The following is a 16,294-nucleotide window of genomic DNA, read 5'->3' on the forward strand; positions in this document are numbered from 1 at the left end:
CTCTGGTGTCCTCTTTGTCCAGCCTGTGGCCTCAGTCAAGTTCATGTTGCTCTGCAGCCCATAGTCCGATTCTGTAAAATGGGTCTAACAGCAGTACCTTCTACATAGTACCCAATAATACGAACTGAAGGGCATTCGTAAGGCTCAACAAGTTAGTATGTGTAAGGGGCTGAGGATAGTTGCCGGCACGTAGGAGCCCTCCACAGACGTCCCCTGGGCGGTCCCCTCACCACCCTGCCTGTCTGGGTTTTTCCTCACTCCGTCCTGTGCCACCCTCTTCCCTCCTGTGCCACCCTCTTCCCTCCTGTTTCCACGTGGAACTTGTGCCTCCTGGCTCCTCCTCTTGTCCTGGAGTCCCCTCCGCCTGCATTGGCCCGTCTCTTGGGGGGGCGTGCAAACGGGGCCACTACCCATGAGATGCTGGCCAAACATCCCGCCTGTGGGGACCGTCCCAGACGTCAGAGCCACGGCTACAGAGCAGGACAGCCCAGAACTATACTCAGGCCATCCACAAGTGTCCCCCAAATACAAGTTCTCTGATGTTGCTGTCCGTTCAAGAGCTTGGGGCCACCCACTCTGCCCGCAGCGCGCTGGGCTGCATCTGAGCCGCGTTGCCACCTGGCCTGAGAACCACCGACCACCCCGCAGGGGCTGTGAGACCCAGCCCCTCCCTCCCTCCCATGTCACCTGCCGGCTCAGCCTGACCCCTGTACATATGACACTTCTTTAAAAACTTAAAATACATCTTCTTGGAAAGATGATAAAGCATCCATAGGAATTTTTTTAACCCATAATCCCATACCCGAACCCGGTGGTGCTGGCTCAGCTGTGCACTGGGTCACCCTTGAAGCCATACCATCCAGGTGGTCCCTCCACCAGAGATTTGGATTTTTTGGTCTGGGCATGGGGACTTTCTAAGCAGTGCTGAGAACCGCTGTCCCGCACAAAGGCAATTCTGTGATATTTCCATCCTCGGTCCAGCTCCCTTTAACTTATCTCACTTCTCGATTTTTCTCAGCACGAGGAAGGAAGGCTTTGTCTTGTGTGTGTTTCTTCTATCTATAATGGGCTGTAATTTCTTTAAAGAATGACGCATAATTTTCTTTCTTACGTCATATGCAACAGGACTGCAGCAGAAATGCAGCAGGAAGGAGTCTGGTTGTTGCTTTAAGGGGTCCAGGTGTCTCCAGACCACAGATGTGTGTGAGGCCTGACGCAGGAGCCAGAACAAACACCTGTAATCGGCTGTCATTCTCCGCCCCCCGACCTTCCTGGTCTCCTAGTGAAAGTGGCCCAGTGAAGAGCACCAGGGCCCAACCCGGGTGTGGGGCAGGCAGGGCAGCCAGCATCCTGGTTACTCCACAGACCGGGTGACGCAGTTGGAATAACTGAACCTTGGTTAGGATGCTTTCCTAAGTGATACTGAGGGTTTTAAAGAGAATTTTCGACTACCCTGTTTCGCACCACATTTTGCCTCGTGCTTATTCATCACTTTTTCCTCTAAAACTTCTTTACTCTCCCTGGTGTCAGCTCCAGAAGAGGGAAGCAAGAGATGAGACAAACATCTGTTCCACTTGATCGGATAGAAAACAATGTTACCCTCTCGCAGCCGCCCCTGAGCAGGACTGTGCTGGGCGTTTCAGGGGAGCACAGAGGGCTCTGGAGACCTTGCACTCTGTCTCTCCCCTTCCCTCCTGGAGCTTGAACTCTTGTTAGGGAAAAGCAGACACTCATGAATCACCAAAATTGGCTACTTATTAATAAGCGCAGATCAGTTAGCTCCAAACCACAACTACATGTCACAAAGGTTTATCAAAAAAAAAGAAGACATTTAGTCAGTGGTTTGGGTCAGTTGTTGAGATTTCCCTGAGCCGGCCTTGCCCTCTGCTTCGTGAGCCTGGAAAGAATGGAAACTTGCCTGATGTGTGTCAGTTGTCCCACTCAGCGCCCTGCTGGTCAGCCTGTAAGTTTCCCACGCTGGCTGAGATGGGGACTCAGAACTGGAAGGCCCGTGGACAAGGGAATGAGATGCAGAAAGAAACCAGTCCTTCAGAGCCAGCGGGGGGACCCTCCTGCCCCGGGCAGGCAGGTGCGGAGGCTGGTCCCAGGTTCCCGGGAAAAGGCGGGACCCGAGACGATTCATTCCAGGGTATCGACATGACATTTGATGTGTTCCTTTGGAAGAACTTGAAGCTGCTGCTTTTTCTGTGAAATGCTGCCTTAGGTTTGCCCTGGTTTCTCAGTGTTGCAGGGTTTTAAGGGCGAATGGCACCCTCCTCCTGCCTCACTGTTAATTATGGCCCCGGGGGCACACAGCAGTTGCCAGGAGATGGCCGGCAGGTACCAAGAATTTTTCTCACAGACAGTTTTTGGAAAAGACTCTTAAAGCTTATTTGAAATAACCTTGAGAAATTGTTTCGGAAGAGTCTGGAGCTCCTGACACCACAGGTTCACATGCCTTGTGAGCCATGGCTGGGGCCCTCACCTCCAGAAGGTTCTAGCAGGGGGAACACAGCCTCGGCCGTCAGGGTGGGTTCCTGGAAGCCTCGATGGTTTTGCCTGAATTTCTGTTTAGCAACAACCAAAGCAGAGGCCAAATGGGACCTCTCTTAGTAACATTGCAGACAGCTGAAGAAAAAAAGGAAGAATATTTTATACCCTCCTTTTCCTGAAGAATGTGACGATGACCAGGAAATAAACCTCTAAATAGCACAGTAAAGAGAAAAACTGCTTCCTCTTTTCCCATTGGCCTTTAAAGTCCCTTGAAAGGCTTTTAAGAAGTCCCTTAAAAATGGGAAACATGCCAGTCAACTTTGTAAAAAATTTTTTATAAAAAAGATTGCATGAAGCAGACAGCATTGACGTGGCCAGAGTTCATTTCTCAGCACCTGAGAAACCTAGTAGCGTCAGTGCAGAGAGTGTTGAGAAGGAACAGGCAGAACCGTATCCTCTGACCACTTCCAGAATATGAATCCCAGCTGCACAGGACACACTGCACCTACCTGGGCCCCCACGCGGGCCACCCAGCATCTCTCCTCCTGAGCGGGATCGGCTGATCCGTGTGGTCACCTGGGGGTGAGGAAAGCCGCCGGGTCTTCCAGGACCCTCTGGCAAGGTTCTGCCCTGCAGCCCCGATCCTGGGCGGGACCATGAAGCACACACTGCCTTGCGTGGCTGCAAAAGTACGCGCGGGCAGACGCTGCAGCTGGCATGTTCCCAGCCCTGCAACCCTGCTCCCTAGCTGCATCCCCAAGGCTGGGAGCAGCCCGGTGCCACGTAACACCAGGGCCCTCCGTGACATCGGGCATGACATGCGGCTCTCTGAGGCTGGGCGCTCCTGACCAGGGGTGTCTGCTGACCCAGGAGCATCAGAGACGAGGGTCCCGGAGGATAGAGGTCACCACTGAAGAAAGGAAGCAGCCAGAAATGAGAGTTCTCAGGCCACTAGGCTGACTCTACTCTCTATCCCATTACCCAAAGTCGGTGACTTGCTAGAGGCCATATTTAGATACTCAGGTCCAGCTTGGGTCCCGGGACCTGCACACCTTTGATGCAGCTTCAGTAGATGGGGTGACAGTTTTGCTTGATCGTCACACAAACCCCACGGGGCCGGGGCCTCCACACACATTCCATGAAGATTGGGGATAGTGAGGGGTGCTAAGGAGGAAAAGCACGAAGGAGGGCCAGGAGTGCTATGGATACATAAAACAGGGGTGGGGTGCACTTGAAATGGGGTGGCAACGGTGGCCTCCCCAAGACGGTGACGTTTGCGGGAAGCCTTGAGGGAGACAAGGGAGAGGGAGCCATTTGGAATTTGGGGGAAGCAGTCCAGGCAGAGGGAACAGCGAGAGCAAAGGCCCTGCGGCAGGAGCTCTCCTGGCCCATGTGAGGGGCAGCGAGGAGCCCAGCGAGGTGGGGACGGAAGAGAAGGAGGATGGTCAGAGTGGCCCTCAACCCAGGCACAGACCTCAGCTGTTACTCTGGTGAGACTGGCGGCTCCCTGGGGGTGTGAGGCAGTGGGTGACGTGTTGTGATTCTTGTTTGAAAAGATCACTCTGGCTTCTGCGGGGCATATTCCTCAGGAGGGGTGGGCAGAAGACCAGCCGGGTAAAATGCACGCCCATCACCTGGCACGCAGCAGGCACATGGTGCATGTGTGACTAAGGAGTGAACGTGGGTGGTTCAAGAGCTGTTCTCCCTGGACCTTCACTGTGGGCCCACAAGAGAGGCCCCCAGAGAAGCCCCCTCAGCCCGGTGCCACAGAACGCAGCCCTAAGCCAGCCAGCACATGTGGAGGGAGCGCAGTGACACCCCTCCTTCAGGGGTACTGGGCGGGATTCTGACCTGTGCTCACCCCTTTAAGACCCCCAGACTCACACCAGAACCCACGAGCTTGCATGAAGGACCACGGTGGGTACCTCTCCATCGTCTGGAGAGACTTAACATGACTCCCAGTTACCCAGAAGGGCTGGGACATGGGGTGAGCTTCCCTGGCATTTCTGATAGAAATGGCCTCTAGAACAATCCATGGACAGTAATTCTTTACATCCCCGTGGGGACTTGCAGCTTCCTGCACATGCTCCCCACCGTCTGCGCTCAGCAGAGCAAGAGTGAGCCCTTCGGCAGTTTGGAGCTGTTCTCAGCCTTGGGTGTTCTTTGTTGTGTCAAGGCCGGGGTCACGGCTTCAGTTTCTCCCAAACGAGACTCATCACCCACCCCGAAAGGACCCCTGCTTGTGGGGAACACGCTCACAGAAGTGAAAAACGGGGTGCGGGGAGGAGCCCTGCCTTAGTGGCAAAGGCAAAATGTTCCTCCCCACAGGCAGAAAGGACGATCTCGGAGGCTTTATGGTCTATACAGGGTGTAAGGTGGCAAATGCACCCCCTCTTCGGCACGGATAACTGAGAAATCCAACTGAAAGCTAACCAAAGTATTTCCTACGGTAGAAGCGGGCAGCGCAGGAAGACTTCACGTGTAGAAAACATCTTAGCTGTGGGCTAAAGCAGCTTCCTTCACATCTGAAGACCAAAGGGCAGCTTTTATCCGTAGGACCCAGACAGCCCACTGCACCTTTACTGCTTCCTCAGACCGATACGGAGAACTCACCGTCCTCCCGCGAGTCACCACAGACGGAACTGCTGTGTTTCCTGGAGCTGCTGATTACTAGGGAATTTAAAAACCAGTGCCCAGCAGCACACAGAATCCCGGTGTAATCCCACCTCGCCGCCCAAGGCCACTCCTGAGTTTTTATAAAACAGACGAAGTTAGAATAAAGCTGGGAGACAACCTTGCAGGGAGAGCAGTGTGTCGCCCTAGGGGTAGCGCCGTTTGCTTTGCTTTGAGGATGGTTCGCCGTGTGTGGCGTGGCTCGGGAGGACCCTGGCTGGGGCTCCTGCTGAACCCCACAGCTGCCCCCGGCCCCCTGCCTCCCTGGGTCCCATGGGGGATTTCTCCCTAGAACTTGGAGCCACTTCTGTCGTTTCCCTCTTGGAAAGGCTCTGGCTGTAGTGGTGCCCAGGCCAACTTCTATTCTTTTTTGTCATTTTTTTTTTTTTTTTTTTTTTTTTTATAAATTTATTTATTTTTATTTTTGGCTGTGTTGGGTCTTCGTTTCCGTGCGAGGGCTTTCTCTAGTTGTGGCAAGCGGGGGCCACTCCTCATCGCATTGCGCGGTCCTCTCAACTATCGCGGCCTCTCTTGTTGCGGAGCACAGGCTCCAGACGCGCAGGCTCAGTAGTTGTGGCTCACGGGCCCAGTTGCTCCGCGGCATGTGGGATCTTCCCAGACCAGGGCTCGAACCCGTGTCACCTGCATTGGCAGGCAGAGTCTCAACCGCTGCGCCACCAGGGAAGCCCCCACTTTTTTGTCATTTTTGAAAAACAACGTTATTGAAATATAATTTGCATACCATACAACTCATCCATTTAAAGTATGCTACTCAGTGTTTTTAGTATATTTGCAAAGTTGTGCAACCATCACCACAATCTAATTTTAGAACCTTTTTTATCCCTCCTGAAAAACAAAAACATAAACCCACTAGTAGTCAATCCCCATTCCCCCCACCCCCAGCCCTAAGCAACCACTAGTCTACTTTCTGTCTGTCTGGATCTGCCTATTCTGAGTGTTTCGTGTACATGGCATCAGACAATACGTGGTCTTTGCTGACTGGCTTCTTTCACTTAGCACGTTCTCAAGGGTCATCCACGTTGTAGCCTGTATCAGTATTTTACATGTTTTTGTTGCCAAATAATATTCCATTGTAAGGGCAGAGCACACTTTGGTTCCATTCATCATGTGGTGGACATTTGGGCTATTTCCATTTTTTAGCTATCGTGAATATTGCTGCTATAAACATTTCTGTACTGTTTTTCCATTTTGAGATGTGAATAATTCAATCTGGTAAAATGAGCAGTCTCTCCATGGCCGGGAAGGACTGAGGTCTCCGTGTTCACGCTCCATGAGCTAGCGGGAGGGTCTGGCAACATCTTTCTCCACGAGGGCCCAACAAGACATTAATTCTCAATGTTTAGTTAAATTCAGTCATAGATGCATAAATGTACATTATAGTCATGGAAGGGGAAGAGAAAAATGCCAGACAAGCGTTTTCAAGAACGTTCCACCCGCTGGCCAGGCCCCCGCACAGGCGGGCGGGCACAATGCACGCAGTTTCTCTGCCCGCCTGTCTCTCGGTCCAGCTGCCCTAGCTTTCTGCTTCAGAACCCAAGTTGATGGGCCAGACCAACGACCAAAAAGAGGAAGCCGAGCCCAGAGCCAAGTCCGGGGCCAGGACACAGCCCCTTCTGCTGGGTTGGAAATTCTGGAAGCCATCCTTGGGCCATTTGGAAATGGTAATTAGGCTGGCTAGCGCCCACTGGCCTTGGGTTGCCAGTGTTGAGTTGAGCGTGTAGGCTTACCCCGTCTACTGCTGCACCTGTTCTCGGTCCTCAGAGCCATTCCAAGGGGTCTGAATAGCCCAGACAGCTCTCTGATCTCCCGCTCGGCCCGCCTTCCTGCTGGGAGGGTATTTAGCGCTCGCCTAAAGCTGGAACCCCAGCCCACTGTTTCTCTCCCTCACCATGCCAGCTCTCAAAACCATTCCCTTCGCTAATTATCCTGAACCAGCTCGTCATTTCCCACACTGATGGCTCAGTAACAAGGACCCGGGGAGAGCAGCCACTTTTCTTCTCTGACCCTGCCCAGCGTTATCCCAGGGGGACAGTCCCGGACGGCAGCCTTGCCTCGGAGATAAGACGCCTGGTGCAAATCCTTGCTCTTTTGCGCTCCGGCGAGTACAGCCAGAGAAAACAGGCCACAGAAAGGCCCACCGGTTCTCGAAAAGCCTCCGACAGAGCTGCGTAGAGCACAGCAAATCTCCAACCAAGACGGTGGTCTCCTGTGTGTCTTGAAACCCTTGTGGATATCCAGGTGTCAAAGGAGTCTCACAAGGCCCAAGAAGTAGGACATCTTTCTCTAAAAGCGACTTCTGGAGTCTCCAGATGCCCGCTCTGTGTCTGAGCCGCTGAGTGACCGCAGTTGGCCCGTTGGCATCCAAGTTACTCCTGAAGGGTCTCCCCAGGGGCGTCTCGCTCAGCTGCTCTCAGATGTGAGCGGGGCCGACTCCTGATTCCCAGCACCACTCACGTGTAAGAAAACTCTGAATTTAAGATGCATATTAACCCGTACAGTCAGTGTTTCTCCACCTTTTATTCTTCCTGCCGCACCAGGGAGGCTTCTAAGACATTTTTATTTCCTAATTTGTCTCCTCCCCTGAAACACCACAGAAATACCGTTTACCTGTATATCCTCTGTACTTCCATCTGCGCTTTATACAAATAAAGAGTAAGATATTTTTGCCCCCCAATGGCATGCCGTTAACTTCGCCGCCAAAGCTTCCAAAGGCAGGGCTTTCATCTGCTCTGTTCACCGCTGTCACCTGGAGCCTAGAACAGTACCTGGCACATACCAGGCACCCGGTTGATGAAATAATTAGGGTTTGTGTCTCCCATGCCGCTGGGCATCACGCAGCTCCAAGCACCGTGATCTCTTCTGGTGTCTCCACCACTGCCCAGGGTGGTGGGTACCTCTTGCTGACCCGCAGGGAGGCATCAGGAAACTGACAGCCTGCTCTTCTGTGCCACGCACAGGGCCCCTGCCCTTTGGTAGCACTGTCTGTGTGTCAAGGGCAAGTGACATTTGAGCCCCATGGAATAATTACGGCAGCCCCCAACCGCCTCTGTTTTTGCATCTCCTTAACTCGGCCATGGATTGGCAGTTCCTGAGACATTCTGTCTGGCCCAGCACAGCACACCGGGCTGCATCTGGGGACACACCGGGAGAGGGGCAGGCTGTCCTCATCAGCAATTACAAACAAGCCCTCCATTGTCAGACGCACCATCTGTCTACTTGCTTCCACCAATCGGGTGCCTGGACGCCCAGCATCACCAGGGCCGAGGGGCTGCAGGGGAGGGGGACCGAGAAGCCCCTCCGTGGGGAGAGGGTCAGCAGCACGGGGCCCTGGGAAGCCCAGCCCCTCCACTGGAGGAAGACCCACCCAGAGATGTCCCACGATTGCCGTCTTCCAGGAGCACATGAGGCATTGGGGGAAGACAGGCAGTCTAGATCATCGCATTGTCTAAAGGTTCCTCGGAAAACATACCAGTCCAGCACCAGGAAGCAACCCTGCCCGAGAACTTCCTGTGCCCCTAGAGCTCGATCACCGTGTAAAGAAGGAGCCGTTAACAGTGGCTAGAAATCAAGTAAGACAGAGAAGCCTAGTGCATCATCACGATCGGTCGTTTATCCTGAAGTTCCCAACCCCACATAATTTTGGGGGGTGGGGAGGAGTGAAATTTTCATTGATAGATTGTACAATACAGCTTCAGAGAAGCCCAGATTTCTTCCGGAGAGCCCCACCTAAGATCTGTCAGTGGTCCCTCCTCTGACGGCATCCGTCTTAGAAACTAGCCCTGGTCACCGTGCCTGCCTTGCTGGCGAGGTCGGCAGACAATCCAAGTTTACAACGGCGGCCGGACAGACAGCAGTCCGTGTCACTGATAAATGTCCTTTGTCCGGATATGATGGTGGTCTAGTGACACTGAATTCAGGAGCGTTGTGGCAGTTAGGTCCCCTGATGCGGAAAGAGGCTGCGTTTGCTAAGGAAACCCACGTGGGAAATAGGATGGCCGTGGTGAGGGGGGAGTGGGGTGGTTAAGAAAAACTATCACAAAGCACGAAAGAGCTCAGAGCCTCTCTGGGGTCTGGCAGGACTGCTGGGGTCCTGCTCCTCTGTGCGCGAGGGTCCGATGTCGCCTCTGCAGGGTCCCTTTCGCGGCCACACCCTGCACAGCACACTGCGTGCTTCCCCCCTGGGGACTGTCACATCGCAGGTGCCACCCGTACTGAACTAACACACTGCACACCACTCAAAACCTGTAAAATGAAACTTGGAGACATGTAAACTTGTACACTTAGAGGGTGTCAGTTATTTTTTCAAGGCATCCATAGAATTCCAACTGCTGGTCTTGAAAACTCTTCTCTTTGACTGTATCTTAGACCAAATATTTAGGAAACATCAGGCAGCAGGGACAGGATACCAAGGTCAGTGCCACCCAGTGTCTGTGGGGCTCCCAAGGGCATCTGTCACACATCCTGGGAGAGCTAACGTTACCTTCGTTTCACACCTATCTGGGTGACACCAGCTAGAATTCTGTCCTGCCAAGGGACTTGTAGGGGAGTTTCCAATTCGTGATGATCTCTGAAACTGCAAGAACGCTCAGGCCGCCCAGGAATGAACGTATTTTTAGCACTGTGCTCATAGCAAGTTGGGCTGTGCGTGTGCCAGGCTCGCATTCACTTCATTTTATGTTCTTTCCCTTCAGATACGTAAAGGCCTCGGCGCAGTATTTGTACAAGGTAAGACTGACACTTCAGCGGATTTGCCAGCCACCCTGCTCATTCACTAACCCATCTCCCTCCGTGTCTGACTCACGCTGAGATGCCCCACAGGTTCCTGCCTCCTGCTCCTCCACAGGGGCTCTGCCCTGCGTGTCTGCGCTGCCCGCCCACCCGGGAAACCCAGCCTGGCCTTTCTTCGGCCCCTGGACTCCTTGTGGAATCCAACACCAACACCTGCCATCCCAGAAAATGTCTTTGTCACCCGCCCTTTTGTGTGCGGGGCCTCGGGGAGCCAGTGGACCCGGGGCCGCCCCCTTTTTTGTCGCCGAGCCCGGAGGAGCAGGGTCTTGAGATGGGCCGATAAGACACAGCACGTGCGGGCTGGCCTTTGACCACTGGCCTTAATGGGGCCTCCGAGGCCTGGGCTGGGGAGGGCAGGTCATCCCGGGTCTGCTGAATGGAACAGCTGGGAAAGGAAGAGCAGACAAAAGCTGGGGGAGCTCAGAGGGTGGAGAACCCCGGGATTGCTGTGGTTTAGGACCCAGAGGGCAGGCCAGCCACGGCAGGTGTGACCTCCGTGGGCCTCCCCTTTCTGCCCCGGTCTGGGGTCCAGGCCCTTCCTGTGTGCCCTGATGGACGGCAGACACCCTGCAGCAGTGCTGCAGAAAAGCCTCTTGGGTTGGCCTGGGCTGTACCCACTCGTGGGCTCATAGGTGGAAGGGAGACCAGATGATGAGGAAGATGATGGGGCAGGTCAGGGAGCGAGCTGTCATTTATCAACCGCGTCACCCACAGTGGAGCCGCAGCACAGACGCCGTCACTGCCTGAGTAGATGTGGAGGGGAAGTTAGGGTCTAGATTACTTGGTTTAGCCGAAGCACCACCCACCTCCCCCAGGCGGGGCCACTGCCACTGACCCTCCAACCCAGCTGCCCTTTCTTAGCCCCTCAGCCACGGAATTGCCCCAACCCCGGGCTCACTGGGGCCAGCCCCCAGGGCGACACGAGCCACAAAGCCCAGGTGCCCATGTCGGCCGGGCAGAGCAGCTGTACAGTCCCCTCCAGCAGTGGGGATTCATGCAAAAGCCTTTATTTGCTGGGACCCCGTATCCACACATGTCGTCCTGCTCCTCCACAAAGGTGGCCAAGTGGGGCTCCAGTATCCTTTGAACAGACCCCCGGCTTCCAGCACGAGGAAAGGCCGGGTGGGGTCAGCGGCTGTCAGCCGCCAGGAGTGGAATCGCCCCCTTTGCGGCCGGCCTGCTCGGTCCGCAGCTGCCACCTCCCCATCAATCACGGGGTACAGTGGGCACGACAGGAGCCAGGGGACGGGCCAACGGAAAGGTGGGGACTGGAGGAATGCCGGGGGCGTACAGGGCAGGCTCCTGCTCGGGCGTGACCTTCCCAGGGCCCCCGGTGGTGGGGCCCCTGCCCTCAGATGCACGAAGGCCGCTTTGCCGCAAGAGCTTCGCAGCTCATTGAAGTTGCTATCACCCTGCCCACGCGCCACGCTGCAGTGCAGGACCGAGAGGCGCCCCCTCCTGCCTCCCTGGTGAGGGTGGAGGGTTAAATGTTTCCCTTCTGGTCCAGAAGTACTCTCACTTAATATCAGGTCTTTGAACATCACTTTATCTCTTTCATTTACTTGCTTTTTTTTGGGAAGGGGGTCCCTCTCCCAATCGATCTGATTACAAAGTGGGTGGGGTGGTTCCTAGTTAATAACGTGAAGTCTTGTACAATTCGAAGTGAAGGTATTCAAACTGGAATCGTAGCTGGGATTCAGTCAGGGCTGTTCGCCCTGCGGCCCGCTCCCCTGGGCTACATGCTGATGCTATGCCCGCCTCTGGCTCCAGGGTGATGGGGCGATGTAGCCAACACCGTCTCCGCCTCGGATGGCGGTACAGCTCTGCTGCTTTTAGCGAAAGCAGCCTGTTTTCAAAGACGAAAACAGCAGGAGAGAGACCCACAACTCTTCTCTCTGCCCGACCTTCCTGGGACCAGAGGGAGGAGACAGAAGCGCGGGCTGGGGGACCTTAAGGAGCCGAATTTCGGAACAGCACCGGGGAAGGTGGCCTCCTTGGGTCCAGGCATGTTTGCAGGTATTGATTCCAGAGGCTTTCCCTGGAAACAATGAGGTCAGGTCCGAAAATGACAGAAGATGCTGTGTGTGAATAAGGTCACTTGCATAAATTAATTTCAAAGGCCAGTAATGATAGAAATGGCAGAAGCCAAAGCCCCAGAAGCGAAGGATGTCGGGAGAAGGTTAGAAAGCCTGCTTTTGAGGAAGCTGGGGTGAAGCCCAGCAGGGTTTAAAAATAGGTTATTAGGAGGGTGACGAAACGGTCCTCCCTCGAAGCACTGCCCAGGGGACCTGCCTCAGCAACAGCGGCCCGGTGTTGCAGCAGCGGGCGCCTGGGTTCCTCCGAGCAGCCCTGGGGACTGGGGGCGCAGTGGGCACGCAGGCTTCAGCTTCATTCCTTTTTCCCTCTGGAGCTAAACAGCTGTAGGCGCTTCTGGACGCATTCAATTAGTCCTGACCTCCTGTCTCAGACCCCTTGGGGAATAATCGAGTTGTAACTCCTGGTGTAAAGTATCAGCATGTAGATCCGTGTAAATAATAACACCGACCGATCCACAAGCTACCCCTGAAGTTTTTCTTGCTCTTTCATTGACTCTGGGCAGTGCTGTTCCATTGGCTCCCCCTGTTCCCCGCACTGTCGTCAGTGCCTTTTCTCTTCCTTCTTTATTGCAGATTGGACGGTAAGGCCCAGTGAATTTCAAAAAGATTCATAGCTCCTTTTATGCTGCAGGAAAGTCCAGAGCAAAGGCTGGGAAGAAAGACCTTGGTCTGTGGGTTCATTCAGCAAACACCTCTGCACGCGCAGCTCCGGGCGGGGGTCCAGCCCTCTTCCAGGGGCCGTGGCACGTCCTCCCTCCAACCTGTGCCCACGTGGGCCTCCCTCTGCTTCCTTCCAGGGCCCTGGCTGCCAGGCTGAGCCTCCCACACGGCGCCTCTCGGGGAGGGGGAGATGGCTGAGAGTCCCCCACTTCCCCACCCGAACCCCCAAACCCAGACTTCGGGAACATCGCTGCCCTGCTGGTGCCCTCAGCCGGTCTCCCCGTTCATCGTCTTCTGAAGTTGAAGAGGAATCCCACCGAAATGCTGCGGATCAGACTTTCAAACTGATCCACATCAGTGGCATCTCAGGAACCTTGGCGGTGGCATCTCAAGAACCTTGGGCTTCAAAAGAAGAAAAGGAAAAGTTGCCAACCACCGGAGACTCGCCCACTGTCACGCGGCGCCGGTGGGGCTGCCCTAACAGAGGAAAAAGGAGAAGGTTCCGGGAGGGCAGGGGGCAGCTGGCTCTGTCCCCCGGTCGTTTATAAACCCATCATGTTTCACCGAGGGGCCGGCCAAATGCCTGTCAGGTTTTTGGAGGAATGTTCCCTGCCTTGATTTAGCTCGTTCTTCTTCTGTTAGGATTTATGGTTAGTCCAAAATTTCATCATCATGGAAATTGGCTTTCCCTAGAGTCTCGAGCCCGGGAGAAGTTTTACCTCCGTTGCTGTGTGTATTCCACCTGGTTCCTGAGGCCCGCTAACTGGGGAGAGGTTTCCTGCCCCTGGCCCTGCTGGAGGCCCTCCAGGTGATGACGGTGAAGCTTCTATCACAGAGCGCTCAGGTGATTCTAGAAACACAGGGTCCTGTCCCTGCAGAGCTCCCTTCCAGGCTCCTCCAAAGGCTTTGCCCTGTGGTGCCCTGCCGGCAGGGGCCTCACACACGTTTCCTGACACACACAGCTTTAGGGTGACAGATCCCGAGCAGAGGGTGTGTGATCCCTACTTTGTACCCATTTGCCTCCCCAAGGAAGGCCTGTTGCATCGTTTTAAAAAAAAGAGAAAGAAAGAAAGAAAGCCCCACCTTCCGTCTGTGCTTGCCGGGCGCTCTTGCTGGGGTCGGGGTGTTGGATGCAGGCCCTCTGCTTGTCATCTAGGCCCTCGGGCCATCTGCGGAGTAAGCCCGGGGCTCAGAACAGGGAAGCCACCAGCTAAGGGCTTGGAAAGGTCTCCGTGCAGGTGCTTCCCCGCCCTCCCCTACCCTCCGCCTCTCCACTCTTGCCCTCACCTGTGCACACCCCCAGCCTGCCTTGGCCACCTTCCTGCTGAGCCCACTCACCCACAGAGCTGCCGTTTTCCCTGACCACCCAGGTCCAGGTGGCTGGGCTGGTACCCGACGTTGGCAGGAGAGGTGGGCAGACCCAGGAGCCAGCCTTGGTGTGGGGACAGTGGAGAAAGGCTTTCCTGGAAGGAGGGGACTTCTAATTCTCGAGGGAGCTTGTTCTTCTGTTTTACAGAGGACTGCAGGTAGGACTTGAGGCCAGGCCCACAGAAAGGGGCGGCTCGAGCACCGTTGGGACCTGAGAGAACCAGGTTCATTCCAAACAGAAGCAGCGCTCCGGGCTGGCCTGTAAACGGGGCCGATTTGTTGCCTGATTGGGGGCTTAGTGGCAACATAAAGGGTGACTGGAAGTGACAGCCTTTTCTGCTGTGTTAGCAGCTGTCACGATTCTCATCTTCCCGGGCACCCCCTCCCCGACTTTAAGTGCTGTGGGCTCTCTGCTTGGTGTGCTTTGGCCCACGTGGCTCTGGACTCAGCACTCCTGCCGCTGCTCCACGTGGTACCTCGTTCCTGCGGGAAGGGCATCGCGTGCTCCTGGTCTCCCGAGTGCCACGTAAGCTCTAGCTTCTGGGAGAATGTGTCACCTTCAGGCTCTAGAATACCCCTGTTGCAGAATTCTTGGATTTAGTCAGTGTCAGGATTCAGAATCGTATTGAACCTACCCGGACTCCTGCACCATGCTTCCATTTCATCTCCAGGAACCAGTCCTGACCTGGAGTGGGAAATCCGGTTGTAGGTAGCAAATAGGTAGACCTTCCTATAATCCCTAATGATTTTTGGCAGCCCCATGACCCTAAAGGACAGCCAGAAGTTTTGTGGCTCTTCGCAGTAACAGCTTTGGTTTGGAGATTTGGAACCGGGAGACAGGAACTCTAGCGACCAGTTTTGCTTGCACTCACATGCACTTGAATCGTTCTTGTTATTTGGGGTGGAAAATTGAAATGATCAAGTTTTTTTTTTTTCACTTAGAAAAGCAAATATTGAGCTTCTGTAATAAATGCCTTTCAGCAAAATTGCCGAGGGTCACTCATCCGGTGGGGACCCCACCTGAGTCACAGTGCTGACTCGTCACATTAGTAGGTCAGCCATCTGTAAACAAAAGTGGCCCTAAGTGGCCCAAAATAGATAAGACTTGCTGGCTTCCAGGCAGGGCCAGGCCAGTCCCCTCACTTCTCTGCACGCTGATTTCCATCTGAAGCAAAGATGTTGTTCTATAGTCACACTGAGTAGGTTTTTGTACTTAAAAAAAATAGTAATTCCACAAAATGATGACAGTTTAAGTGGTAAAACCTTAAGTAGACAGCAGTGAGGACTTGTATAGCTAGGGTAAGCGACTGTCACAGCGTCTTCCTGCAGTTAAGGCTGCAGTTCCCAACGGCCACTGGGAAGGAGGGGGTTTCAGCCTTGACCCTGTGAGAGAGGCTGGCTTATGGGACCTTAGCCTTACCAACAAGATCATGCGGATCGGTAGACAATGCAAATCACGTCTTCCTGACCTTCCTCAGGTGTGACCACCTGTGCTTCATTTACTGTCATATCTGTATCATCTGGAGGTTTGAAGGATGCTTTCATGTTTACTGTGATGTCATAGATGTAACTGTGCTACCTTCATAGCTACTGAAGGGGAATGTTCCACATCCGAAGGGAAATTCAGCAGGAAACAACAACCTTTTAGTTGCACTCAGTACCTATGTATGACATACACATTAAGTGAATGTTTTCTTATGTTTTCAGGTCTACAATATTTAGTACATGTAAATGAGGACGAAATTTGATAAACATGGTAAATTAAGTTATAGGGTGTCATTTGATTTCTATCTTGCTGTCTCTTGTTATTTAATTTTCCTGATGCTCCACATCTGGGCTTATACCTCCATCGGTGTAGACCTTGCCTGTAACCCACTTGGCAGGCATGGTGCCCCGTGGTGAGGGGCGACCCTCGCCCGGAGAAGCACACGGCTCACCGATGGCCACTACCTGACTCTCCAGTTTGCCCTCTGTCTTTAATTCTGATTTACTGTGACGACTTAATAAAGTAGAAACACAGTACTCATGTGCCACATGTTTCTCTTATTTGCATTATAGTTTGTAGGAAAATAAAGTTTATCCTGGCATCTAACAAAAGATGGTTTACATTTTTATCAGACGAAGTCGTTCAAAAGCATTTTCTTGAACCAAAGCCTTAATATGTATCCAAAATGGTAGCCAGTATGGATACAGGG

General features: G+C 53.8%; 1 protein-coding gene across 3 annotated transcripts in view; it reads left to right on the forward strand.

The window, feature by feature from the left end:
• RALGAPA2 (Ral GTPase activating protein catalytic subunit alpha 2) overlaps window positions 1-16,121 on the forward strand; it is a 281,664-nt gene extending 265,543 nt beyond the window's left edge. For 2 of the 3 annotated variants that reach the window (XM_082431631.1, XM_082431626.1), the window contains 2 exons: window positions 9,879-9,912; window positions 12,869-16,121. In XM_082431631.1, coding sequence (XP_082287757.1) covers window positions 9,879-9,886 — 8 coding nt within the window. In that variant the 3' untranslated portion in view covers window positions 9,887-9,912; window positions 12,869-16,121. The other variant, XM_082431627.1, reaches the window with a different exon arrangement.
• Window positions 16,122-16,294: the final 173 nt, after the last annotated feature.

Source organism: Balaenoptera physalus, assembly GCF_965194825.1.
Source record: "Balaenoptera physalus genome assembly, chromosome: 16".
Lineage (NCBI taxonomy): Eukaryota > Metazoa > Chordata > Mammalia > Artiodactyla > Balaenopteridae > Balaenoptera > Balaenoptera physalus.